Source organism: Hypanus sabinus, chromosome 18 (assembly GCF_030144855.1).
Source record: "Hypanus sabinus isolate sHypSab1 chromosome 18, sHypSab1.hap1, whole genome shotgun sequence".
Taxonomy (NCBI): domain Eukaryota; kingdom Metazoa; phylum Chordata; class Chondrichthyes; order Myliobatiformes; family Dasyatidae; genus Hypanus; species Hypanus sabinus.
In genome coordinates, this window is record NC_082723.1 from 67,741,482 (window position 1) to 67,769,322 (window position 27,841).

The 27,841-nt window shown below is 47.2% G+C and overlaps 1 protein-coding gene across 4 annotated transcripts in view; it reads left to right on the forward strand.

The window, feature by feature from the left end:
* The first annotated feature begins 17,168 nt into the window (after positions 1 to 17,168).
* ulk1b (unc-51 like autophagy activating kinase 1) overlaps positions 17,169 to 27,841 on the forward strand; it is a 148,455-nt gene continuing 137,782 nt past the window's right edge. For 2 of the 4 annotated variants that reach the window (XM_059994596.1, XM_059994598.1), the window contains exons 1-3: positions 17,169 to 17,705; positions 19,637 to 19,729; positions 20,940 to 20,981. In XM_059994596.1, coding sequence (XP_059850579.1) covers positions 17,616 to 17,705; positions 19,637 to 19,729; positions 20,940 to 20,981 — 225 coding nt within the window. In that variant the 5' untranslated portion in view covers positions 17,169 to 17,615. The remainder of the gene's footprint in view (positions 17,706 to 19,636; positions 19,730 to 20,939; positions 20,982 to 27,841) is intronic. The other 2 variants (XM_059994595.1, XM_059994597.1) reach the window with 2 other exon arrangements.

Genomic DNA, 27,841 nt, shown 5'->3' on the forward strand with positions numbered 1-27,841 from the left:
CCTTCCCCTTCTAGATCACCCGGACAACGGGCATGGATCAATCACTCCACTCAACCTTGGAGAGGATTCCAGATGCCTCCAAGCTCTGAAGTTCAGCATCCACTTTAAGACGTAGTGCGTAAGGCACTGGACACACTTTATGGAATCTTGGTGTTGCTGCTTCATCCAGTTCAATTCTGGCCTTCAGGCCTTTGAGTTTACCAATCCCCTTCTCAAACACCTTCACATTAGAATTAAAAACTGTGACAGTCTCTGGTTACCGCTGCCATTTGGACTGCCGTTGCCTGTTGACACCACAGTGAGAGCTCTGACTATGTGTGAGTCTAGTTGGATTTTTCTCAACCATTGACATCCAAAAAGGGCTGGCCCTTCACTTTTCAACACATAAAGTTCTAACTGCTCTGTTTGGCCTCCACACTTCATATTCACTTTGTTTGCCTTTGGGAGACACTTTTTCACTGGTGTAGGTCTTTAGCATCATTGAGGTCTTTGCTAATGGTTTCTTAGAAAACAGTCTGTTGGAGTCGGTATCTCGAATTATAGACAAAGCTGACCCTGTATCCAACTCCATTTTCAGCTTTACACCAGACACAGCTATTGTGATTCAAGCAACACACACAAAAGAGTGCAGTCGACGTTTCAGGCTGAGACTCGACTGAGCTTTTTTCCACAGATGCTGCCTGGATTGCTTGGATTTTCTGCACCTGCAAATTTTCTCTTGTTTGTCTATTGTGATCCAGATGATTTTGTGATCTGCTTCAGTAACACTCTGCAGTTCCAGGCATGGCAGCTCACCTTTGTCAGACTCTGTGTTGTCTGATTCCGTTTCACATTCAGTCACTTTATGCATTTGCGTAGTTTTGTGTTTGAATCTTTTCACTCAATGTGGTTTTTCTATTTGGTAGTGCTTTTAATCTGGCTTGTACACTCTCTCGATGTGACCTTGTCTATGACAGTCATTTGCATCATGGGAGGATTTGCTGTATCAATAACTTGTTTGGCTTTTTGCACCATTCAGGGAAATTTTGTGCACTTCACAGTCTAAACTCTTTTTCTGTCTTTCTGTTGCATCCTTTGCTGCAGTCTCTAACGTACGAAGGGTCTCAGCCCGAAACATTGACTGCTCACTCCAACGGATGCTGCCCGACCTGCTGAGTTCATCCAGCCTGTTTGTACGTGTCGACTTAACCACAGCATCTGCAGTATACTTTGAGTGTACTGGGAAAGTTTGCATAGTTCTCCAATGTATTCGGAAATGCTTTCATCCTTTGACTGGTTCCTTTTGTAAAGTCTGAATCTCTCAGCTATTACAATCAGATTCAGAATCAGGTTTATTATCACTGGCATGTGATGTGAAATTTGTTAACTTAGCAGCAGCAGTTCAATGCAATAGATAATCTAGCAGAGAGAAAAAAATAATAAATAAAATAAAACATAATAATAAATAAACAAGTAAATCAATTACGTATATTGAATAGATTTTAAAAATGTGTAAGAAACAGAAATACTGTATATTAAAAAAGTGAGGTAGAGTCCAAAGCTTCAATGTCCATTTAGGAATCAGATGGCAGAGGGGAAGAAGCTGTTCCTGAATCGCTGAGTGTGTGTCTTCAGGCTCCTGTACCTCCTCCCTGATGGCAGAGGGGAAGAAGCTGTTCCTGAATCGCTGAGTGTGTGTCTTCAGGCTCCTGTACCTCCTCCCTGATGGCAGAGGGGAAGAAGCTGTTCCTGAATCATTGAGTGTGTGCCTTCAGGCTCCTGTACCTCCTCCCTGATGGTAACAGTGAGAAAAGGACATGCCCTGGGTGCTGGAGGTCCTTAATAATGGACACTGCCTTTCTGAGACACCGCTCCCTAAAGATGTCCTGGGTACTTTGTAGGCTAGTACCCAAAATGGAGCTGACCAGATTTACAACCAACCGCAGCTTCTTTCGGTCCCGTGCAGTAGCCCCTCCATACCAGACAGTGATGCAGCCTGTCAGAATGCTCTCCATGGTACAACTATAGAAGTTTTTGAGTGTATTTGTTGACATTTCAAATCTCTTCAAACCCCTAGTAAAGTATAGCCACTGTCTTGCCTTCTTTATAATTACATCGATATGTTGGAACTAGGTTAGATCCTCAGAGATCTTGACACCCAGGAACTTGAAGCTGCTCACTCTCTCCACTTCTGATCCCTCCATGAGGATTGGTATGTGTTCCTTCGTCTTACCCTTCCTGAAGTCCACAATCAGTTCTTTAGCTTTACTGATGTTGAGTGCCAGGTTGATGCTGTGGCACCACTCCACTAGTTGGCATATCTCACTCCTGTACACCCTTACGTCGCCACCTGAGATTCTACCAACAATGGTTGTATCGTCAGCAAATTTATAGATGGTATTTGAGCTATGCCTAGCCACACAGTCATGTGTATACAGAGAGTAGAGCAGTGGGCTAAGCACACACCCCTGAGGTGCGCCAGTGTTGATCGTCAGTGAGGAGGATATGTTATCACCAATCCGCTCAGGTTTGGAGCTCAAGTGATTCTGTAAAATTGTAACAATTTTGTTGAACGTCTTGCTTGCTGGCTCTTCAGCATTCCATAAGAGACAGTACGTCCTTGCTCCCATGAAGCTAAGAAGCATGGGGTCTTTCTTTCGCTCCTCCACCTTGTTCGCATTACAATACAGTTTCATCCTCTTGATATATGACTCCCAGCCTTCGTTAGCGCTATCAAATGAAGCCATCGTCACGTTATTTTCATTTTAATTTTGCTCATTGTGTATCTTTCACTGTGTGATATGCTGTACTCACCTCTGCACCTTTGTCAGTGCTTGTGACGCCTTCCATACTGTTTAACTCTTTCCTCTTGCGGTTTTGCCCCGTAACTGTTGGTGCAGTTTGTGATATTTTCTGAAATTCAGGTTCGTAGTTGTCGCCAGTTTGTTGAGTCTTTGCAATTACATGTCAGTTAAATAAAAGCACGCACGTATTAACCATTAACCGGCGTATTCACATTGCAGTGAGAAAGGGAGAGAGAGCAGCAATGCACATGTGCAGAGAACAGATCTATATGCAAGAGTAGACCCCCGATCATACGTAGTGCTAAGGGGGGGGGGCATTGCTCTAAAAGAAATAGACCCATACATTGCACCTCATATGATATCCCTTTCATTCCCAGAATCATTTTCGTGAACCTCCCCTGAACCCTCTCCAATGTCAGCACGTCCTTTCTCAGATGAGGGGCCCAAACCTGCTCTCAATACTCCGAGTGAAGCCTCATCAGTGCCTTATAAAGTCTCAACATTACATCTGAAGGCAAGATTTTCCCTTAAGGAACTCATGCTGACATTGGCCTACTTTATCCTGTGCCTCCAAGAACCCCAAAACCAAATCCTTAACAATCAACTCCAAGGTGTTCCCGAACACTGAGGTCAGGCTAACTTCCTTTGTGAGAGTCTCTGCCTTCACCACCCTCTCAGGTGGTGTGTCCCAGATGCCAACAAATTCCACCCCTCTGGGGAAAAGAATCTTCCTCAGGTTTGCCCTAAATCTCTGACACCTCTTAAATTTTAATGCTCTAATCCCTGGCACTCTGCCATGGGAAAAGCTGTCTTTCTCTCTCTATGTGCTTCATAATTCTGTACACTCAGAATTGTGTTTCTTGGACTGAGTGTGCATTCTCACAAGAAGGTAGCTCTCAGGGTTGTGTACATATGTGACAGGTATGTCATCATCATCACATCACGTGCCGTGTCGTTCGACATGGTCTCATGACCATGATTGTCCTTGACTAATTTTTCTACAGAAGTGGTTTGCCATTGTCATGGTTTCTCGTGCCCCACAAATGACCAGGAGACGTAGAAGATTCTTCAAGAAGAGTTAAACTTTAATTTGCAAATCAAAGCTGAGACAGTCATTGAGCTAGTCGCTGATTGCCCACCGATCCTTGTACATAGCATTTTTATAGCAATCTCCTGGCTTAGTTGCATTAGCATATCCAATCAGTCTACAGTTGCCTACCACACGTACATCCGCCACTATTGTTTCTACCCATTAACTTAATCATGTTCTAATCTACTTTTTGGGCCACGTGTTACCTCATCCCTGGCCACAGTTATCTCTTAGCTAGCCTCTCATTAACACACCATTATCTTCTTATTTGGCTACATTCTTAAGTCACTGATGTGTTCAATAGTACAGAGACAATACAGAGATTTCATTCTCCTACTAAATTGGATACATACATAGCAAATAGCAAACACAAAGCTGACTACATAGTTTTGGTTACACAGCAAAAAGTGCACCTTTATACTCCAATACCATCACCTTCTTCTGGGCAGTGTCTTTACAAGACGGGTGACCCCAGACATTATCAATACTCTTCAGAGATTGTCTGCCTGGTGTCAGTGGTCACATAACCAAGTTGTGATCTGCACCGGCTGCTCAAACAACCATTCACCACCTGCTCCCATGGGGTCACGTGACCCTGATCAGGGGGTGGTGGGGAGGTGCTGCATCTTGCCCCAGGGTGACCTGCAGGCTAGTGGAGGGAAGGAGTGCCTTACTCTTCCTTTAATGACATTTCTCCACCCTGCCATCTAGGCACATACTGTACATACTTTGATAATAAATCTACTTTGAACTTATTTTGGGTCACCGCCTCAGCCTCCAGTAATACAAGGAAAATGAAAGCAATTCCCCCAGCCCCTCCTCATAACTGAAACCATCCACTCCGGTCAATTACAAACAGGAGAGGCAGCAGCTGTACTTCATCAGGAGTCTGAGGAATTTGGTGGGTCACCAAAGACACTTGCAAATTACTACAGATGTACCGTGGTGAGCATTCGAACTGGCCGCATCATTGTCCAGTAATGGGAGGGGGTGGGGGGGCTTCTGCATAGGATCGAAATAAGCTGCAGAAAGTTGTAAACTCAGTCAGCTCCATCATGGCCACTAGCCTCCATGGTATCCATGACATCTTCAAGGAGTGATGCCTCAAAAAGGCAGCATCCATCATTAAGGACCCCCATCGCCCAGGACATGCCCTCTTCTCATTGTTACCATCAGGGAGGAGGTACAGGAGCCTGAAGACACACACTCAGTGATTCAGGAACAGCTTCTTCCTCTCTGCCATCAGGGAGGAGGTACAGGAGCCTGAAGACACACACTCAGTGATTCAGGAACAGCTTCTTCCCCTCTGCCATCAGGGAGGAGGTACAGGAGCCTGAAGATACACACTCAGTGATTCAGGAACAGCTTCTTCCCCTCTGCCTTCAGGGAGGAGGTACAGGAGCCTGAAGACACACACTCAGCGATTCGGGAACAGCTTCTTCCCCTCTGCCATCCGATTTCTGAATGAACATTGAACCCATGAATGTTAACTGAGTAGTTTAATTTTGCTCTTATGTGTTCAATTTATTTTGTATATATATAGATTCACATTGTAATTTATAGTTATTATTATGTACTGCTGCTGGAAGATTTCCCAGATTATGCCAGTGACAGTAAAGCTGATTCAGATTCTGATTGTTCTGGGTCTGAGCAAACTCTCCAAACGTTTGCAACGTGCGAGGTGGTATCAGGGACCCGTTACCCGGCACGCGCAGCAAGTCGTATGAAGCTGGGTTGTGCCCCTCTGGGCTGGGAGGGTGGACAGGAGAATGGGGCAGTAGAGGAGGGAGGTTTGGGAGAATCTGGCGTGCTGGGGTTGAATTGATGAGAACGTGGGTAAATGAAGTGGCGTTAGTGCAAGATTAGGGTCCACAAGACCATTGACATAGGAGCAGAATTAGGCCATTCAGCCTATTGTGTCTGCTCCCCCATCCCATCATGGCTGATTTATTATCCCTCCCCACCCCATACTTCTCCCCGTAATCCTTGATACTCTGACTTATCATAAATCTATCAACCTCTGCTTTGAGTATATGCAATGACTTGGCCCCCACAATGAATTTATTGAGATGCAGCCCAGATTAGGCCCTGCCAGCCCTTCGAACCCTGCTGCTGACAACCCCCCCCCAATTTGAACCCAAACCTAACCATGGGACAAATTACAATGACCAATTTACCTACCAGCTGGTACGTCTTTGGATTGTGGGAGGAAGCCGGAGAACCCGGAGGAAACCCACACGGCCGTGATGGGGATTTACAGAGAATGCCTTCATTGAACCCTGAACACCGACGCCCCAGGCTGTGCCTGATCGCGGGGGGGCGGGGGGGGGTCACTGTTCTCTGGGACGAGCTGCCTCAAGAGCAGTGTGAGCAGGCTCAGCCGGGCTTTCGAAGGGGAGCTGGAGAAACAGCAAAAGGGAATCACGTGCAGGGCTCGGGGACTGGTTGGTTGTTCACCTTTGACAGAAAAATATCAGAAAGGGAAGGAGGAGGGAACCGTGGGCAGGTGAGGAGAAGAGAGGAGGTGAGAGGGGAACTAGAATGGGGAATGGAAAAAGAGAGAAGGGGGAAGGGGGCTATAATTACCTGAAGGTAGAGAAATCGATATTCATGCCATCAGATTCAAAGCTACTCAGACGGAATATAAGGTGTTGCTCCTCCAGCCTGAGAGTGGCCTCATGGTGGCAGTAGAGGGCGCCATGGACCGACCGTCAGAATGGGAATCGGAGGTAGAATTAACTTGGGTAGCCTCTGGAAAATCCCGTCTATTGTGGCAGATGGAGCAAAGGTGTTCAACAAAGCAGTCCTCCAATCACCAGCACCCGCAGAGTCTCTTGTGTTCAAAAATTCTAAATACATTTATTGTCAAAGTATTTATACAGAGTACAGCTGAGTTTCAATGTCCCACAGGCAGCCGCGAAACAAGGAAACCCAATGGAAGTCATTCAAGGAAACAGCAAACACCTAACATGTGAAAAAAAAGAACAAATTGAGCAAATCTCCCCCTGGGTCTCCTCCTCCTTTCCTTTCCCCTGTGGTCAACTCTCCTCTCCTATCAGATTCCTTCCCCTCCAGCCCTTGACCTTTCCCATTCTCCTGGCTTCACCTATTGCCTTCTGACTAGCCTCCTTCCCCTTCCTCCTGAAGAAGGGTGTCAGTCTGGGATGGCCATTTCTGTAGACGCTGCCTGTCCTGCAGCATTCTGTGTGGTTCAGCACACCATAGCTCGCCCATGCAGGCCGCGGAGACACGCTTTGTCAAAGTGCCCCAGGCTGCATCAATTTGTCTCAATAAAACCGCTCAAAAAGAGCAAAAAAAGAGAGGCCTGAATCCAGGAACACATGCAACTTCAACTTCCAAGTCCCCCAAAGCAATTCCACACCCTCAGTTCCTTCAATGTGGATCCCAGGGTTCCTGCAGTTTCCACTGAGGGCAGCTAGCAAGAGGGAGAGGAAAACCGCTCTCATCCTCACCAATTTCAACCTTGCTTGATGCCTCAATCGAAGAGAGGCAATGGAGTCGATCGCGGGCCCGCACCCTCAGCGCCTCAGTCGGAGAGAGGCAATGGAATCAAACAGCAGCTCGTGTCCTCGACACCTCAATTAGAGAGAAACAATGGAGTCAATCGCAGGCCAGCACCCTCAGCGCCTCAGTCGGAGAGAGGCAATGGAGTCAAACAGGGGCTCGTGTCCTCAACACCTCAATTAGAGAGAAACAATGGAGTCAATCGCAGACCAGCACCCTCAGCGCCTCAGTCGGAGAGAGGCAATGGAGTCAAACAGGGGCTCGTGTCCTCAACACCTCAATTAGAGAGAAACAATGGAGTCAATCGCAGACCCGCACCCTCAGCGCCTCAGTCGGAGAGAGGCAATGGAGTCAAACAGCGGCTTGTGTCCTCGACACCTCAATTAGAGAGAAACAATGGAGTCAATCGCAGGCCCGCACCCTCAGCGCCTCAGTCGGAGAGAGGCAATGGAGTCAAACAGGGGCTCGTGTCCTCGACACCTCAATTAGAGAGAAACAATGGAGTCAATCGCAGGCCCGCACCCTCAGCGCCTCAGTCGGAGAGAGGCAATGGAGTCAAACAGGGGCTCGTGTCCTCAACACCTCAATTAGAGAGAAACAATGGAGTCAATCGCAGACCCGCACCCTCAGCGCCTCAGTCGGAGAGAGGCAATGGAGTCAAACAGCGGCTCGTGTCCTCGACACCTCAATCAGAGAGAAACAATGGAGTCAATCGCAGGCCCGCGCCCTCAGCGCCTCAGTCGGAGAGAGGCAATGGAGTCAAACAGCGGCTCGTGTCCTCGACACCTCAATTAGAGAGAAACAATGGAGTCAATTGCAGGCCCGCACCCTCAGCGCCTCAGTCGGAGAGAGGCAATGGAGTCAAACAGCGGCTCGTGTCCTCGACACCTCAATCAGAGAGAAACAATGGAGTCAATCGCGGGCCCGCACCCTCAGCGCCTCAGTCGGAGAGAGGCAATGGAGTCAAACAGCGGCTCGTGTCCTCAACACCTCAATTAGAGAGAAACAATGGAGTCAATCGCAGGCCCGCACCCTCAGCGCCTCAGTCGGAGAGAAGCAACCGAGTCGATCGCAGGTTTGCACTCTGTCTCCCAGCTTCCTTTCATTAAATGGCATCTCCTACACAACTAAAAGTTAGTTTGATCTTGGAGTAGGCTAAAGGTTCAGTATAACACTGTGGGCTGAAGGGCCTGAACTGCGCTGTAATGTTCTGTGTTTAGAGGATATGGCCAAACACAGGCAACTTAGATGGGAATCTTGGTCAGCATGGGCCAGATGGGCTGAATGGCCTGCTTTGTGTTCTCTGACTGTATGACCCACACATCCTTTAGAATCAGAATCAGGTTTAATATCACTGGCATACGTTGTGAAATTTGTCATCCTGCGGCAGCAGTACATTGCAATACATAATAATAAAAACTATAAATTACAATAGGAAATATATGTTGAAAATGAAATTAACTAAGTAGTGCAAAAAGAGATGGAAAGTAGTGAGGTAGTGTTCAGGGGTTCAATGTCCATTCAGAAATCGGATGGCAGAGGGGAAGAAGCTGTTCCTGAATCGCTGAGTGTGTGTCTCCAGGCTCCTGTACCTCCTCCCTGATGGCAGAGGGGAAGAAGCTGTTCCTGAATCATTGAGTGTGTGTCTTCAGGCTCCTGTACCTCCTCCCTGATGGCAGAGGGGAAGAAGCTGTTCCTGAATCATTGAGTGTGTGTCTTCAGGCTCCTGTACCTCCTCCCTGATGGCAGAGGGGAAGAAGCTGTTCCTGAATCACTGAGTGTGTGTCTTCAGGCTCCTGCACCTCCTCCCTGATGGCAGAGGGGAAGAAGCTGTTCCTGAATCATTGAGTGTGTGTCTTCAGGCTCCTGTACCTCCTCCCTGATGGCAGAGGGGAAGAAGCTGTTCCTGAATCACTGAGTGTGTGTCTTCAGGCTCCTGTACCTCCTCCCTGATGGCAGAGGGGAAGAAGCTGTTCCTGAATCACTGAGTGTGTGTCTTCAGGCTCCTGTACCTCCTCCCTGATGGCAGAGGGGAAGAAGCTGTTCCTGAATCATTGAGTGTGTGTCTTCAGGCTCCTGTACCTCCTTCCTGATGGCAGAGGGGAAGAAGCTGTTCCTGAATCATTGAGTGTGTGTCTTCAGGCTCCTGTACCTCCTCCCTGATGGCGGAGGGGAAGAAGCTGTTCCTGAATCACTGAGTGTGTGTCTTCAGACTCCTGTACCTCCTCCCTGACGGTAGCAATTAGAAGAGGGCATGTCCTGGCTGATGGGAGTCCTTAATGATGGATGCAGCCTTTAGAGGCATCACTTTTGAATATTTCCTCGCGGCTGGGGAGGATGGTGCCCATGATGGAGCTGGCTGAGTTTTTATCTTTTGCTAGTTTTTCCAACCCTGTGCAGTGTCCCCTTCGTACCAGTCGGTGATGGAGCCGGACAGAATGCTCTCCACGATACACCTTAGTAATCTGCCAGAGTCTTTGGATGTGGAGAGAACGTTTCTTGTGGTGATGGAGTCCAGGACCAGAGGACATAGCCTCAGAGTGGAGGGTTTTTCATTTAGAAGGGAAATGAAGAGGAATTTCTTTAGCCAGAGGGTGGTGAATCTGTGGAATTCGTTGTCACAGACAGCTGTGAAGGCCAGGTCATTGGGCATATTTAAAGCAGAGGTGGATAGGTTCTTGATTAGTCAAGGTGTCAAAGGTTACGGGGAGAAGGCAGGAGAATGGGGTTGAGAGGGATAATAAATCAGTCATGATGTAACGGCAGAGCAGATTTAATAAGCTGAATGGACTAAAATTCTGCTCCTACAGAAATGAGTGAGTTTGTAAATCTGGCGGGAGCAAAGAGAGTTGGAAATGGTGAGGGTGGAGGGTGTGGGAGGGGAGTAGGGCAGTTGGCAGAGAAGGAGTGTCGAGAGGGAGTGTTGTGGATGCAGACACACCCAGTCCTGAGACACCAGGCAAGGTCATTTGATTCCAAACAATTGGTTTATTGATCATTACACAATGTCTCTCCAGTGCTTCCTGCTCCCTGCCCTCTCCCTTCCCCTTTCCCCAACCATGATTCCCCTCTCCCTGCCCCCTTCCCACTCTCAGTCCACAATAGAGACCCAGATCAGAATCAGGTTTATCATCACTCACATATGTCATAAAATGTGCTTTTTTTGCAGCAGCAGCAGTACAGTGCAATACATAAAATTATTACAGCTCTGTGCCAAAGTGTGGATAGTCAGAGGCTTTTTCCCTGGGCCAAAATGGCTACTACGAGAGGGCGTAGTTTTAAGGTGCTTGGAAGTAGGTACAGAGGAGACGTCAGGGGTAAGTTTTTTACTCAGAGAGCGGTGAGTGTGTGGAATGGGCTGCCAGCGGCAGTGGTGGAGGCGGAAATTATGGGGTCTTTTAGGAGACTCCTGGATGGCTACATGGAGCTCAGAAAAATAGAGGGCTATGGGTAAGCCTAGGTAGTTCTAAGGTAAGGACATATTCGGGACAGCTTTGTGGGCCAAAGGGCCCGTATTGTGCTGTATGTTTCTATGTTTCTAAAAGTCTTGGGCACCGTAGCTGTATATATACCTACCTAAGACTTTTCCTCGGGCCAGCCAGTGGTGTGGTGGCATCAGCACTGGACTTTGAGGTGATGATCCTGACTTCGAATTCGGCCGGGTCCCCGCCTGGGCAGCGGCAGTATCCGTGTGTGTGCTGAGGACTGGGTGGTTACAGGGAGTTCGTCAGTCTCACGGCCTGGGGGAAGAAGCTGTTTCCAATCCTAACAGTCCTTGTCCTAATGCCACAGTACCTCCTGCCCGATGGTGGTGGAGGGTGGGGGGGCGGTGTTGTCAGAGAAAGTGGGAAGCACTGTGCACAGGCGACTCCAAACCAGGGAAAGAGGCTTTGGTAAGGGGGCATTGGCCAAGAACTCAACAGGACCAGCTGCAGATCAGAGGCTGTGATCCTGTGGTGAGCAACTCAACTCTTGACACCCCAAGGGCTTCCCGCCATCTACGAACTCACCAGGAGTGTGACAGAACATTTGTACCCAGGCGAGGGCAGCCCCAGCAATCCTCAAGAAGATCAATGCCATCAGGGCAAAGCAACTCATTTGATTGGCACCCCAACCCCCCCCCCCCCGAACACTCACTCCCTCCAGCACCGGCACACACTGGCTGCATTGTTTCCATCTACTAAAGTCCAAAAGTCAAAGCAAATTTATATATGTCACCAAAAACAGCCCTGAGATTCACCTTCCTGTGGGCATACTCAATAACTCCACAGAATAATAACCAAAACAAAATCAGTGAAAGACCACACCAACTTGGGCATTTAACCAATGTGCAAAAGACAACAAACTGTTGAAATACAAAAAGATAGAAGAAGAAATAATAATAATAATTATAATAATAATAAATAAGATTGAAAGATTTGAAAGGTTCAAAGTACATCTATTATCAAAGTATACAAACTTGTTTCATCTTCCCACAGACACCTACAAACAAAGACACCATTGAACCCGTTCAAAGAAAACATCAAACATCCAATGTGCAAAAAGTAAAGAACAAATCACGCAAACAGCAAATATAAAACATCAAACCACAAAGTCATTGAAAGAGCTTAGGAGTGTTCAGTTTAGTTCAGTTCAGTCTGACACAGCAAGGCGGTGTTTGTTGACTGCAGGCTGCAGAGCACTCAAAAGCTCACAGAATAGCAACAAAGAAGTAGCGACCAGAAACCACAATGGGAACTGCAGAGTCCAGTCCACAAACTGCCCGAGAGCCAAGACTCCACCAGCATCAAGCAAAAGGGAGAGAGAGAGAGAGAGGGGAGAGAGAGAAAGAGAGAGAGAGAGAGAGAGAGAGAGAGAGAGAGAGAGAGAGAGAGAGAGAGAGAGAGAGAGAGAGAGAGAGAGAGGAGAGAGAGAAAGAGAGAGAGAGAGAGAGAGAGAGAGAGAGAGAGAGCAGTCAAATGCAGGCATCCTCCTCAGACAGCAGCGAGGAGACGGAGACAGAGACTGGGAAAACGCAGGCGTCCGCTCACCTTCCGCTCTTGTCCTCATTGACTTCAGTCTTACTCAACGCTTTAATCAGTGAGAAATACAGAAATTAAATAAGCATTAAATATCAAGAACATGAGATAAACAGTCCTTGAAAGTGAATCCATAAGTTGTGGGAACATTTCAATAATGGGGCAAGTGAAATTGAGTGAAGTTAAGTGGTTAAGGAGAAAATTAGTTCCTGAACCTGGTGTTGTGGGTCCTGAGGCTCCTGTACTTTCTCCCTGATGAAGGAGCAAGAAGACGGCATGTCCTGGGTGCTGGGGGGGTCCCTGACGATGGATGCTGCTTTCCCGCAACGGCATTTCACGTAGATGCGATCAATGGTGGGGAGGGAATTCCCCGTGATGTACTGGGCCGTATCCGCAAGAGGCTGTGGAGGCTAGGTCACCGAGTATATTTAATGGAGGTTGGTAGGTTCCTGATTGGTTGGGGCATCAAAGGTTACAGGGAGTAGATAGGAGAATGGGGAGGAGACAAAAAATATATCAGCCATGATGGAAATTAGTACTGCGCAAAACCCTTAAGCACCCGATTTATAAATACGTGCCTAAGAGTTATGCACCGGACTGTAATAATAATAAAAAACACATATTGAGGGCATGAGATGAAGAGTCCTTGAAAGTGAGTGCGTAGGTTGTGGGAAGATTTCAATGATGGGGCGAGTGAAGTTCTGCCCTCAGTATGGACAGCAGAGTAATGTGCCCAGGTTCCACCTGACAAGCCACCTGTAAGTTGCCAGCGGCGGTAAGGTAGCGTAATGCGTTATAGCACAGTTGTGTTCTCGCTGCTGTCTGTAAGGACTTTGTACATTTTCCCCGTGACCGTGTGGGTTTCCTCCAATGCTCCGGTTTCCTCCCACAGTCCACAGATTTACCGGTTGGTAGGTTAATTGGTCACACGGGTACAACTGGGTGGCTCGGGCTCGTTGGGCCGGAAGAGCCAGTATTTAAATAAAAATTAATAATTAACTGATTACAAGAGGGCGTGCTTTAGAAACCTGTATGCAGCTGGAGGAGTTATCTGCGCATCTCAGGAAGGAGAAGGTAGAGGAGCTGGGGGAAATACCTCCCTCGTACTGTTCCGGAAACCAGCCTCCCCTCTAAGGACTTTATGTACACTTCTCGCTGCATCAGTAAAGCAGCCAGATTAATCAATGACCCCCAGACATTCTCCCCTCTCCCATCCAGCAGAAGATACAAAAGTCAAAGTTCAAAGTAAATTTTATTAAAGTACAAATATGTCACCAAATACAACCCTGAGATTCATTTTTCCTGCAGGCGTACTCACTATAGAACAGTCACTATAACAGGATCAGTGAAAGATCAACCGGAGTGCAGAAGATGACAAACTGTGCAAATGCAAATGTAAAAAAATGGCAATAGATAATGAGAACATGAGATAAAGAGTCCTTAAAGTGAGATCATTGGTTGTGGGAACATCTCAATGGATGGGCAAGTGAGTGTGGTTATCCCATTTTGTTCAAGAGCCTGATGGTTGGGGGGGTAGTAACTGTTCCTGAACCAGGTGGTACGAGTCCTGAGGCTCCTGTACCTTCCACTTGATGGCAGCAGGAAGAAGGGAACGTGGCCTGGCTAGGGACAATCTCCAATGATGGATGCTGTTTTCCATGTAGATGTGCTCAGTGGTTGGGAGGACTGAATCCACTATCTTTTGTAGGATTTTCCTTTCAAGGGCATTGGTGCTTCCATACCAGGCCATGATATAGCCAGTCAATGTGCTCTACACGATACACCTACAGAAGTAGCGTTATCAAAGACTCTATCACGTATTCTCTCTTCCCCCTCCACCCACCCCCAGGCAGAAATACAAAAGCCTGAAAGCACCCACCACCAGGCTCAAGCACAGCTTCTACCCCACTCCTATCAGACTATTGAACAGCTCCTTCTGTGATAAGACGTACTCTTGCCCTCACAATCTACTCGTTATGAGCTTGCACCTTATTGTCTGCCTGCACTGTACATTCTCTTAGCCGATACACTTCATTCTGCATTCTGTTATTGTTTTACCGTTTTCTACCTCAATGCATGTAGGTGCGTGGCCAAGTGGATAAGGCGTTGGTCTAGTGATCTGAAGGTCGCTAGTTCGAACCTTGGCTGAGGCTGCGTGTTGTGTCCTTGAGCAAGGCACTTAACCACACATTGCTCTGTGACGACACCAGTGCCGACCTGTATGGGTCCAAATGCCCTTCCCCTGGACAACATCGGTGGCGTGGAGAGGGGAGACTTGCAGCTTGGGCTACTGCCGGTCTTCCATAAAAAGAAACCTTGCCCGGGCTTGCGCCCTGGAAACTTTCCAAGGTGCAAATCCATGGTCTATTGAGACTAACGGAGGTCTACACCTACACACACCTCAATGCGCTGTGTAATGATCTGATCTGTTTGTACACCTCAATGCGCTGTGTAATGATCTGATCTGTTTGTACACCTCAATGCTCTGTGTAATGATCTGATCTGTTTGTACAGTGTGCAAGACAAGCTCCTGTCTCTCACTGCATTGAACAGTACAGCAAAGGGCAGCATGGTAGCGTGGCCGTCAGCACAACGCTTCACAGCACCAGCAAACTGCGTTCAATTCCCACTGCTGTCTGTAAAGAGTTTGTACGTTCTCCCTGCAACTGTCTGGTTTCCTCCGGGTGCTCCGGTTTCCTCCCACAGTCCAAAGACGCACCAGTAGGTCACTATAAATGGTCCCGTGACCAGGCTAGGATTAAACTGGGTGGCACAGCTGACAGGGCCAAAGGGGCCTATTCCCTGCAGCGGCTCAATTAATCGATAAATAGATACAGGCCCTTTGGCCCACGATGTTGTGTTGACTTTTTAACCTAAAATCAATCTAACCCTTCCCTCCCACATAACCCTCCATTTTTCTATCACCCAAGCTCCTATCTAAGAGTCTCTTAAATGTCCCTAACGCATCCGTCTCTACCACCTCCCCCAGCAGCACGTTCCACACACCCGCCACTCTCTGTGTAAAAAACCTGCCTGGCATCTTTCCCTATGCTTCCCTCCAACCACCTTAAAATGATGCCCTCTCGTATTAGCCATTTGCACCCTGGGAAAAGTCTCTGGCTCCCTCCTCGATTTAGGCCTCCTCTTGTCTGGTACACCCCCATCAAGTCACCTCTCACCCTCGCTCAGCCTATCCTCATAAGACACATGGCAATGTTAAAACCATTCCAATTCCAGTGAGTTTGTCCTCCCTTCCTTTCTGTGGGTGAGGAACCATGAAGTCCAGCAGCCCCGTGGGAGCATCTCCCCCACCCCAGCAAACTGCGCACTGCTCCGGACGGCAGGGCTCTCTGACCCAAGGGCAGGTCCGGAGTCACACACTGAGTCGAAAGAGGGGAGGGAGAGAGTGAGGCAGAAAGAGGAAGAGAGAGGAGGGAGAAAGAGAGAGACACGGGAGAGAAGGGAAAGGAGGGAGAGGGCAAGAGAGAAAGCGATGTGAGAGAAGGAAAAAGAGTGCATTGAGGAGAGAGAGAATGAGAGGGGAGAGAAAGGACGGAGAGAGAAGAAAGAAGAGAGAGGAGCAAGAGTGAGAGAGTGAGAGTGGGGGAGAGGGAGAGAGGGGACGAAAAGGAGAGAGAGGGGGAAGAGAAGGGAGCGAGGGAAAGGGAGGAGGGAGAGAGGTGGGGGAGAGAGAGACATAGATGAACAAAGGGAGAGTGAGAGCAGAAAGAGAGGAGAGGAGAGGAGAGGGGAGGGGTGCGGAGAGGGAGAGAAAGAAGGGGGATAGGAGGAGAGAGCCTGAGAGGGGTGACAGAGGGGGATGGAGAGAAAGAAAGAGGGACGGGTGGGGAGAGAGGGACAGAGTGAGAGGGAATGGAGGGAGAGAGAAAGTGAGATTGAGAGGAAGAGAATAAGGGAGGGAGAGTGTGAGAGTGGGATGTGAGAGAGGAGAGAGGCAGAGAGATTCAGCACGAAAGAGTGAGTGAGAGGGGAAGGGAGAGGGAAAAGGAGAGGGAGGGAGAGAGAAGGAGGTGAGTGAGAGAAAGAGATAGTGAGATTGAGAAGGAGAGTGAATGTGAGAGCGAGAGAGTGAGGGAGCAGGACAGGAGAGGGGGAAGAGGAGAAAGAGAGAGGGAGGGAGGGAGGGAGAACGAGGAAGGAGAGTGGGGAGAGAAGAGGGAGAGATGAAGAAAGTTGGAGGGTGAGATACAAGAGGAGGGAGAGGGAGGGGAGAGAGGAGGTAAGGTCTGTTAGAGAGGGAGAGAGGAAGGAAAGAGAAGCAGAGAGGGTGAGAGTGAAAGGAGGAAGGGAGGGAGAGTGTAGGGAGAAGAGACAGGAGAGAGAAGGAAAGGGAGAGAGAGATGGAGAGTTAGAGGAAGGAGAGAGGGGACAGGGAGAGAGGGAGAGGAAGAGGAAGGAGAGAGAGAAAGTGAGTGAGAGAGAAACAGTGAGAGGGAGAAAGGAGAAAGGAAGGATGGAGAGGGACGAGTGGGAGAGAGTGAGAGACAGAGGGAAGAGAGAGAAAGGGAGAGAGGGGAAGGAGAGTACTGGAGAGAGGGAGAGAGAGGGGGGAGGGAGAGAAAAAGTAGTGAGGGGGAGAGAGAGATGATGGAGAGGGAGATATAGAGAGAGTGAGTGAGAGAGAGAGGAAGGAAAGTCATGGAGAGGGAGGTGGGAGAGAAATTGGATCAGGGAGTCAGAGGGGAGAGGAGGAGAGTGAGGGAGGGAGGGAATGGGGGAGGGGAGGAGAGAGAGTGGGAGGAGAAAGAGGAGTGAGGGAGGCGGCCTCTTTGTAAACAGACAGCTTGTGTCCTTTGTCTGCGGAGCGTCTGCAACTGCCCCCGCTGGATCCAGCATCACCCCCGCCCCCGGTCCACCGGACAGTGGCCCTGCCTCCAGTGCGGAGAGGGGCTACGGGAACGACGGGAGGGTCTCAGGCCCGCTTGTCTAGACAGAGGACCGACCGGCTGATCGGCCATGGGAGGAAGCGCCTGATCTGCGCCAGCCCGGGCTGGACACCCCACCCACGGGGCTCTGGATGTCTTGAGGGGGGAGAATGATTGCCGGCAACCCCGGGGGAGAGACGGCGAAAGTGCCGGTGGAAATGGCAAGGGATCTGCGTTCTTGCGCCGCCAGCTCCGGGCCTGTTCCCGGCCAACCGTGATCGGGTGACCGGGGGCAATCGGAGCGCAATTCGCGATGGAGACCGTGGGCAAATTCGAGTTCAACAGGAAGGATCTGATCGGGCACGGGGCTTTCGCCGTGGTCTTCAAAGGTCGGCACATCGAGGTAAGATCTCGCCCTGCTGCCGCTGAATAGCGCCCCTCTCTCTACATTAACACAGGTTGTTCCTACGGCAGGGCCGCTGATGTGTCTGACACACTTGTGTTTATACACAGTGTGAGAGGCTTGTGATGGTATGTGTGTGAGTCTGTGTGTATTTGTGTCTGTATATGTGTGTGTCTATGTGTTTTGTGCCTCTGTGTGTGTCTGTGTGTGTGTGTGTTTGTGTGTGAGTGTGTGTCTGTGTGTGAGTGTGTGTGTGTCTGTGTGTGAGTGTGTGTGTGAGTGTGTGTGTGTGTCTGTGTGTGTGAGTGTGTGTGTGTGTGTGTCTGTGTGTGAGTGTGAGTGTGTTTGTGTGTGAGTGTGTGTGTGTGTCTGTGTGTGAGTGTGTGTGTGTGTGAGTCTGTGTGTATGTGTGTCTGTATATGTGTGTGTCTATGTGTGTCTGTATATGTGTGTGTCTATGTGTTTTGTGCCTCTGTGTGTGTCTGTGTGTGTGTGTGTGTGTGTTTGTGTGTGAGTGTGTGTGTGTCTGTGTGTGAGTGTGTGTGTGAGTGTGTGTGTGTGTGTCTGTGTGTGTGAGTGTGAGTGTGTGTGTGTGTGTGTGTGAGTGTGTGTCTGTGTGTGTGTGAGTGTGTGTCTGTGTGTGTGTGTGAGTGTGTGTGTGTCTGTCTGTGTGTGTGTGTGTGTGTCTGTGTGTGAGTGTGTGTGTGTCTGTGTGTGAGTGTGTGTGTGAGTCTGTGTGTATTTGTGTGTGTGTGTGTATGTGTGTCTGTATATGTGTGTGTCTATGTGTTTTGTGCCTCTGTGTGTGTCTGTGTGTGTGTGTGTTTGTGTGTGAGTGTGTGTGTGTGTCTGTGTGTGAGTGTGTGTGTGTCTGTGTGTGAGTGTGTGTGTGAGTGTGTGTGTGTGTGTGTGTGAGTGTGTGTCTGTGTGTGTGTGAGTGTGTCTGTGTGTGATGTGTGTGTGTGTGAGTGTGTGTCTGTGTGTGTGTGAGTGTGTCTGTGTGTGATGTGTGTGTGTGTGAGTGTGTGTGTGTCTGTCTGTGTGTGAGTGAGTGTGTGTCTGTGTGTGTGTGAGTGTGTGTCTATGTGTGTGTGAGTGTGTGTGTGTCTGTGTGTGTCTGTCTGTGTGTGTGTGAGTGTGTGTCTGTGTGTGTGTGAGTGTGTGTCTGTGTGTGTGTGAGTGTGTGTGTGTCTGTGTGTGTGTGTCTTTGTGTGTGTGAGTGTGTGTCTGTGTGTGTGTGAGTGTGTGTGTGTCTGTGTGTGTGTGAGTGTGTGTCTGTGTGTGTGTGAGTGTGTGTGTCTGTGTGTGTGTGAGTGTGTGTGTCTGGGTCTATGTGTGTGTGTTTGTGCTGGACAACCGATAGAGGGGGGGCAGTGAGACTAGGCCAGTGAGCTTTCTACATACCTCAGGCGGACAAGTACGGACAAGTCTCCTTTACCCCCGCGATTTACATAAACCCATGTTCCTATCACACGCATCGTTAATTTTCTTTTACAGGCTCATCAAATGCTTCAGTTTTCAGATCAGTTTAGCTGTTTCTGGTCGGAGCTTTAACAAAACAATCAGAAGTGCAAGTTTTCTTGCACTGATTAAAGTTTAACTGTCCATTAAACCCCAAATGTAAATATTTCTGGATGAAAAGCAACACACACAACATGCAGGAGGAACTCAGCAGGTCAGGCAGAGTCTATGGAGAAGAATTAAAAAGTCAATGTTCCAGCACGAGACCCTTCATCAGGACTGAGACTGGCTGTTTACTCCTCTCCATGGATGCTGCCTGACCTGCTGACTTCCTCCAGCATTTTGCTTGTGTCGCTCTGGATTACCAGCATCAGCGGAATCTTTTTTTTATGATTTGCTGAATTAACGATCAAGTTTTAAGCTCCGTATACAAATACAGCCAGTATAATAATCGCCATTTTTTGTTTCAGAAACATGATTGCGAGGTTGCCATTAAATGTATTAACAAGAAAAACTTGGTAAAATCTCAAACCCTTTTGGGAAAGGAAATTAAAATCTTAAAGGTAAGAGCAGTACTTTAGTTCAAGTTCAGTTTATTGTCATTCAACCCGTACATACGTATATCACCAAACGAAACAACTTTCCCCTGGACCGAGGTGCACAACCCAGTGCATAAAATTTAGACACACACACACACACACACAACACATAAAGTAATATTACTACAAATAAATTAACAAAAAAAGGACATTTGCAACACAAGTTAAAAAGTAAACATTATAACACTACTGACGCTTCACACGAGATGAGACCTGGGTGATGTGGGGAGGTCGTCAGTCTCACGGCCTGGGGGAAGAAGCTGTTTCCCATCCTGATTGTACTTGTCCTGATGCTGAAGGACCTCCTGCCTGGTAGTAGGGGGTCAAAGATTGTTGGATGGATGGGTTGGATCATTGACAATGTTAAGGGTAGTGTGTTTGACACTGATCATTGGAAAGTACACATATGTCACCATATACAACCCTGAGACGCATAATAAATCCATAGAATAATAGCCATAACACAATCAATGAAAGACCGCACCAACTTGGGCTTTCAACCAGAGCAAAATGGACACCAAACTATGCAAATACAACAAGAAATGATGATACATAAATAAACAATAAATATTGAGAACATGAGATGAAGAATCCTGGAAAGTGAGTCCATGCGTTGTGGGAACATTTCAGTGATGGGGCACAAATAGCCTGATAGTTGAGGGTAATAACTGTTTCTGTTCCTGAACCTGGTGGTGAGAGTCCTGAGACTCCTGTAACTCCTTCCTGATGGCAGCAGCGAGAATAGAGCTTGACCTGGGTGGTGGGCGTCCCTGATGTTGGGTGATGCTTTCCTGTGACAGTATTTCATGTGCTCAATGGTAGGGGAGGGCTTTACCCGTGATGGGCCAAATCCACTACTTTTTGTAGGATTTTCCATTCAAGGGCATTGGTGTTTCCATACCAGGCTCTGATACAGCCAGTCAGTATACTCTCCACAATATATCCATAGAAATTTGTCGAAGTTTTAGATGTCATGCCGAATCTTCACAAACTTCTAAGGCTGTAGGGGTGCTGCTGGGCTTCCTTCACAATTGTACTGATGTACAGGTACTCCAAAATGATATAGCGATGAACCAGTTTTAACTGTCTCACGCATGTGGAATTAGTGAGTTGTTGAGGCTTTTTTTTAGACCTTGTGGCTTTACCACATAAGTTAATATTTCCTCTTTTTCAGGAACTGAAACACGAAAACATTGTGGCACTCTATGACTTTCAGGTAACAGTATTGGTTCAAAAGCTGCATCCTAAAAAAATGATATACAAACAAAACATGCTCAAGCAGCTAGGGGAGCATCTGTAGATAAAGGAGAGCAGAACTATGGTTTCAAGCTGATGAAATATTTCATAACTTCAGGATTTTGTGCTTTTCAATGTTATAAGTAAATTTATTATCAAAGAACATATATCTCACCATATACAACTCTGAAATTCATTTTTCTGTAGGAATTTTCAATAAATCTGTTATAGAATAATAACCATAATAGAATGAATGAAAGACTACACCAACTTGGGTGTTCAACCAGAGTGCAGAAGACAACAATGTAAAAACAAAAAGAAATAAATAATAATAATAAATAAATAAGCAATAAATATTGAGACGAGATGAAAAGCCCTTAAAAGTGAGTCCATTGGTAGTGGGAACATTTCAGTGATGGGGCAAGTGAAGTTATCCCCTTTGGTTCAAGAGTCTGATGGTTGAGGGGTAATAACTGTTCCTGAACCTGGTAGTGAGGCTGAGGCTGAGGCTCCTTCACCTTCTCCCTATTGGCAGCAATGAGGTGACCTTGGCCTAGGTGGTTGGGTTCACTGATGATAGATTGTGGTTTACCCTCAATTTTGCATGTGTTCTTTTATTTGTCCTAGGATATTTTGCTCATTAATATTATGATTTAATTATTTCTAAAGACTACCTTTCCGTTTCATCAGTTTCTGAACTTATTCAGCAGGAATCCAGTAACTATATTGCAAAATAAATGTATAGATGTGATCATTTTTTTCAAGTGGGAAGGATTCACCTTTCCAAACAGATCAGTAATTTCATGGGAACAGTTACCTCCGGCCCTGGAATTGAGATTGCCCCCGGTGACCCTAGTTTGATTGGGAATACATTGCCTCTGAGTTTGGAACACTTCGGGGAATTGGGAACCTATGTTAATAGTTCGGCACGGACTGGGTGGGCTGAAGGGCCTATTTCTGTGCTGCCCTGTTCTCAGGGTCTGCATCTGAGAGCGCTTCGCACGCCTGCCCGGAGAACAGCTGATCGCTTTGTTGACATTCTCCGACATCCGGGTTGGACTTTAGTGCGCATGCGCCACGCCGGCTCCGGGGCCCTGCGCGCGCGGTGGCTGCTGGAAAGTGTAGTCCGTTCGCCCCCACGGCCCTGACGGGGTGCGCCATGCTGAACTACAGCTCCCAGGTACCTGCGCGCGGCAGCTGTTTCAGCTACGTCAGATAGACTCGCATGTGGTGCAGAGGGTGATTGGGCAGAGCGGGGTCTCCTTATGTGACTGGTTGCCGCAGGCATGACTAATGTTACCCATTGCGGGAGCGCCGGGGCAATATAAAGTGTTGCATCAAAAATAACCAGAGCTGGAATTGGTTTCTCGTAAGTCATAAGGAGCAGAATTAGAACCAGAAGGCCACAAGACACAGGAGCAGAATTAGGCCATTCAGCCCGTCGATTCTGCCTCACCATTTGATCATGGCCAATCTATCCCCCCCCCCCCCCACTTTCTCCCTGCAAACATTCACTTAGCAAGAACTTTATCAATCTCTGCTTTAAATATACCCGGTGTCTCGGCCTCCGCAGCTGCCTGAGGCCGCAAATCCCACAGACTCACCACCCTTGCTTAAAGAAATTCCTCCTCACCTCTGCTCCAAATGGACACCCCTCTATTCTGAGTGTGTGTTTTTTGTCCTAGACTCCCCCACCAAAGGAAACGACCCCTTCACATCCACTATATTGATGCCTTTCAACATTCGATAGGTTTTGATGAGGTCTACCCTTGCATTCTTCTGATTTGGTCTATGCAGTCTTGGGTATTACTTCACATTTATAACCATGGAATACGGAGTCAGATCGTCAGGACAGTTGGTGGATAAGAATTCAATTAAAATGGGGTCTGGTATTCTCAGTACATCAGAATCAAATTTATTATCACTGACATATTCAAAGTAAGTTTATTATCAAAGTACATATATATCACCATGTACAATCGTGAGGTTTATTTTCCTGTGGGCCTTCACAGTGAACATAAAGAAACACAATAGAATCAATGAAAGGCCACACACAACACGGCACAACAATCAGAATCAGGTTTAATATCACCAGCATATGTCGTAAAATGTGTTAACTTTGAGGCAGCAGTGCTCTGCATGACAAATATAGAGAAAGACCCTGAATTATAGTTAGCATATTTATGTATGTTAGATAGTTAAATATGTAGTGCAAAAAGAGAAAAAATATAGTGGTGAGGTAGTGTTCATGGGTTCGCTGTCCATTCAGAAGTCAGATGGCAGAGGGGAAGGAGCTGTTCATTAGTCGTTGAGTGTGTGGCTTCAGGCTCCTGTACCTCCTTCCTGGTGGTAGCAATGAGAACAGGGCATGACCTGGGTGATGGAAGTCCTTAATAATGGATGCCACCTTTTCAGTAGGTACATGTAATGTCAGAAATGTATACAATATACATCCTGAAATTCTTTTTGAGTCATTGCTGCATGAAGATGTTTTGGATACCACAGAGGCCAGTGCCCATGATGGAGTTGACTACAACTCTCTGCAGCTTACCTTGATCCTGTGCAGTAACCTCCCCCCCACCCTATACCAGACGGCGATGCAACTGGTCTGAGTGCTGTCCACATGACATCTGTAAAGATTTTCAAACGTCTTTGGTGACATGCCAAATCTCCTCAAACTCCTCATGAAACTCTGGATTTCCAGCACCTGCAGAATCTCTTGTGACTATTACTAGCAATTTTGTGTGTGTGTTACTCCAATGACACCTGTGAAAAGTGTTAGGATGTTTTTCCCAGACTAATTACAGTGTTATTGTGGTTGCTGTCCTACAAACCAACTAAGTATGTTGTTGTGGTTTCTTTTTCTACCTTTATAAATGTAAATGCTGAAAATTTGGCCCATGTTCAAAACTAGGTCACGGTTTTAAGTATTTCCTAAACGTGATTCTCCTGGTGGTTGCAGTTGGTTGGAGGCTGACGTTGCTTGTCTGTCATTGTCCGTTGAACCTGACGATGATGGGAAGCCTTCATGGGAGAGTTTTTAAATCGGAAAAGCCATTGCATTGGGACAGTTCTTCCGGTGGTCACAAACGGGGGTCTTCTTGAATGGCCATGAGTTTATCTGCGCCTGAGGATACAGCTCAGGAACAGCCCATTCAGCCCACGCGTTGTGCTGAACCAGCTAACGAGCAAATCAAAATCACCCAAACACTAATCCCCCCTACCTACACCATGTCCATATCCCTCCATCTCCCTCACATCCATGTGCCTATCCAAACGTCTCTTAAAAGCCTCTAATGTATTTGCCTCTACCATCACACCAGGCATCCTGCACTCTCTGAGTAAAAAATCTTACCCTCACATCCCCCTTGAGCCTACATCCCTCTTCCCTTCAATGTATGCCCTCTGGTATTAGACATTTTCACCCTGGGACACCTGTCCACTCTGTCTCTGCCTCTCATAATCTTATAAACCTCTATCAGATCTCCCCTCAGCCTCTGGCACCCCAGAGAAAACGACTCAAGTTTATCCAGCTTCTTGTTGTAGCAGATACCCTCTAAACCAGGCAGCATCCTGGTAAACCTCTTTTGCATCCTCTCCAAAGCCTCAACGTCCTCCTGTGGTGGGGCAGTCGTGGTTTTGGTACCCCTTATAACTCGACCCTTGTTCCAAATTAGGCCTCTGTGTTTTTCCTTAAACTTCTGATTCACCTGGTCGTTGTGGCTGGGTGTCTGCTGTATCCAGCAATGACAGGAAACGTGCGCAGAAGAATTTTTAACATGGAGAAGCCATTCCACTCCAGGTCCAGTCGTACAAGTAGTCGTCACAAACAGGGGTCTTCGAGGATGACCGAGGAGTCTTCTGTGCCTCTCTATGCCCCTCCCTCTCCTTGGAGCATTGCAGTACCGCCTTCCTGGCTGTTGGATCACCATATGACCATAAAAGATAGGAGCTGAATTAGGCTATATACAACCCTGAGATTAATTTTCTTGTGGGCATTCACAGTGGATACAAAGAAATGAAAAAGATGTAGGGGCAGAATTAGACCATTTGGCCCATTGAGTCTGCTCTGCCATTTCATCAATGGCTGATCCAATTTTCCTCTCAGCCCCAATCCCCTGCCTCACCTTCATGCCATGACCAATGAAGAATCTGTCAACCTTTGCCTTAAATATACATGAAAACTTGGCCCCTACAGCTGCCTGGTGCAGATAATTCAATAGTCCACTACTGATTGGCCAAAGAAATTTCTTCTCATATCTGTTATAAAGAGAGTGCCCCTCTGTTCTGAGGCGGTGTCCCACAGTCTTAGATTCTCCCATTATAGGAGACATCCTCTCCGTATTCACTCTACTAAGGCCTTGCACCATTCAATAGGTTTCAATGAGGTCACCCCTCATTCTTTTGAATTCTAGTGAATACAGGCCCAGAGTCATCAAACACTCTTCATACGACGAGCCATTCAATCCTGGAATCATTTTTATGAACCTCCTTTGAACACGTTCCAGTTTCAGCACATCCTTTCTGAGATAGGGACCCAACCCTGCTCACAATACTCCGAGTGAGGCCTCACCAGTGCTTTATAGAGTCTCAACATTACATCAAAGCAACACATTTTGTGTGTGGCTTGGATTTCCAGCATCTACAGATTTTCCCTTGTTCAGCATAACATATTTGCTTAAATGTTCTAGTCTTTTTGAAATGAATGCACACATTGCATTTGCCTTCCTCTGTTATGATCACTGGCCCCTCAGGGTTCTTTGACCTTAAGCTCTCTAGTTGTGTTCACTGCACAACACCTATTCCAGGAAAGCTGATCCCCTAGTCCCAGATCAGATCCCTGAGGCACTCCACTGGTCACTGACCTCCATGCAGAATATGACCCATCTACAACCACTCTTTGCCTTCTGTGTGCAAACCAGTTCTGGATCCACAAAGCAATGTCCTCTTGGATCCCACGCCTCCTTACTTTCTCAATAAGCCTTGATGGGGTACCTTATCAAATGCCTTGCTGAAATCCATATACACTACATCTACTGCTCTTCCTTCATCAATGTGTATTCACATCCTCAAAAAATTCCATTGGGCTTGCAAGGCATGAACTGCCTTTCACAATTATTCCTAATCATATCATGCCTCTCCAAATGTTCTTAAGTCCTGCCTGTCAGGATCTTCTCCATCAACTTATCAACCACTAAAGTGAGACTCACTGGTCTATAATTTCCTGGGTATCTCTCCTCCCTTTCTTGAAGACTGGAAGAGCATCCGCAACCCTCCAATCCTCAAACCTCCCCCGTCCCCTTCAATGATGCAAAGATTATCGCCGGAGGTCCAGAACTCTCCTCCCTCACCTCCCACAGTAGCCTGGGGTACATCTCGTCTGGTCCCAGTGACTTATCCAACTTGATGCTTTCCAAAAGCTCCAGCACATCCTCTTTCTTAATATCTACATGCTCAAGCTTATCAGTCCACTGTAAGTCATCCCTACAATTGCCAAGATCCTTTTCCATAGTGAATACTGAAGCAAAGTATTCATTAAGAACCTCTGCTATCTCCTTCGGTTCCATACACACTTTTCCACTGTCACACTTGATTGGTCCTATTCACTTACGTCTTATCCTCTTGCTCTTCACATACTGTAGAATGCCTTGGGGTTTTCTTTTAATACTGTCCTCCAAGGCCTTCTCATGGCCCCTTCTGGCTCTCCTAATTTCATTTTTAAGCTCCTTCCTGCTAGCCTTATAGTCGTCTAGATCTCTCTCACTACCTAATTTTTTCAATCTTTCATAAGCTCTTCTTTTCTTGACTAGATTTACAACAGCCTTTGTACACCACAGTTCCCGTACCCTACCATGCTTTCCCTGTCTCATTGGGATGTACCTATGCAGAACTCCACGCAAATATCCCCTGAACATCTGCCACATCTCTTCTGTACATTTCCCTGAGAACATCCGTTCCCAATTTAAGCTTCCAAGTTCCTGCCTGAAAGCCTCATATTTCCCCTTACTCCAATTAAACACTTTCCTAATTTCTCTGTTCCTATCCCTCCAATGCTATGGTAAAGGAGATGGAATTGTGATCACTATCTCCAAATTGCTCTCCCACTGAGAGATCTGACATCTGACCAGGTCCATTTCCCAATACCAAATCAAGTATGGCCTTTTCTCTTGTAGGCTTATCTACATGTTGTGTCAGGAAACCTTCCTGAACACACCTAACAAACTCGACCCCATCTAAACTCCTCACTCTAGGGAGATGCCAATCGATATTTGGGAAATTAAAATCACCCACCACAACAGCACTGTTATTATTACACCTTTCGAGGATCTGTTTCCCTATCTGCTCCTCGATATCTCTGTCACTATTGGGTGGTCTATAAAAAATACCCAGTAGAGTTATTGACTCTTTCCTGTTCCTAACTTCCACCCACAGAGACTCAGTAGACAATCCCTCCATGTCTTCCTCCTTTTCTGCAGCCTTGATACTATCTCTGATTAATAGTGCCTCCTCTTTTGCCTCCGTCCCCTTCCTTTCTGAAACATCTAAAGCCTGGCAGTCAAAGTAACCATTCCTGTCCCTGAGCCATCCAAGTCTCTGTAATGACCACCATATCATATCTCCAAGTACTGATCCACGCTCTAAGCTCATCCGCTTTGTTCATAATACTCCTTGCATTAAAATAAACACATCTCAAACTATCGGTGTGAGTGCATCCTTTCTCTATCACCTGCCTATCCTCCCTCTCACACTGTCTCCAAGCTTTCTCTATTTGTGAGCCAACCGCCTTTTCCTCCGTCTCTTCAGTTCGGTTGCCACAACCCAGCAATTCTAGTTTAAACT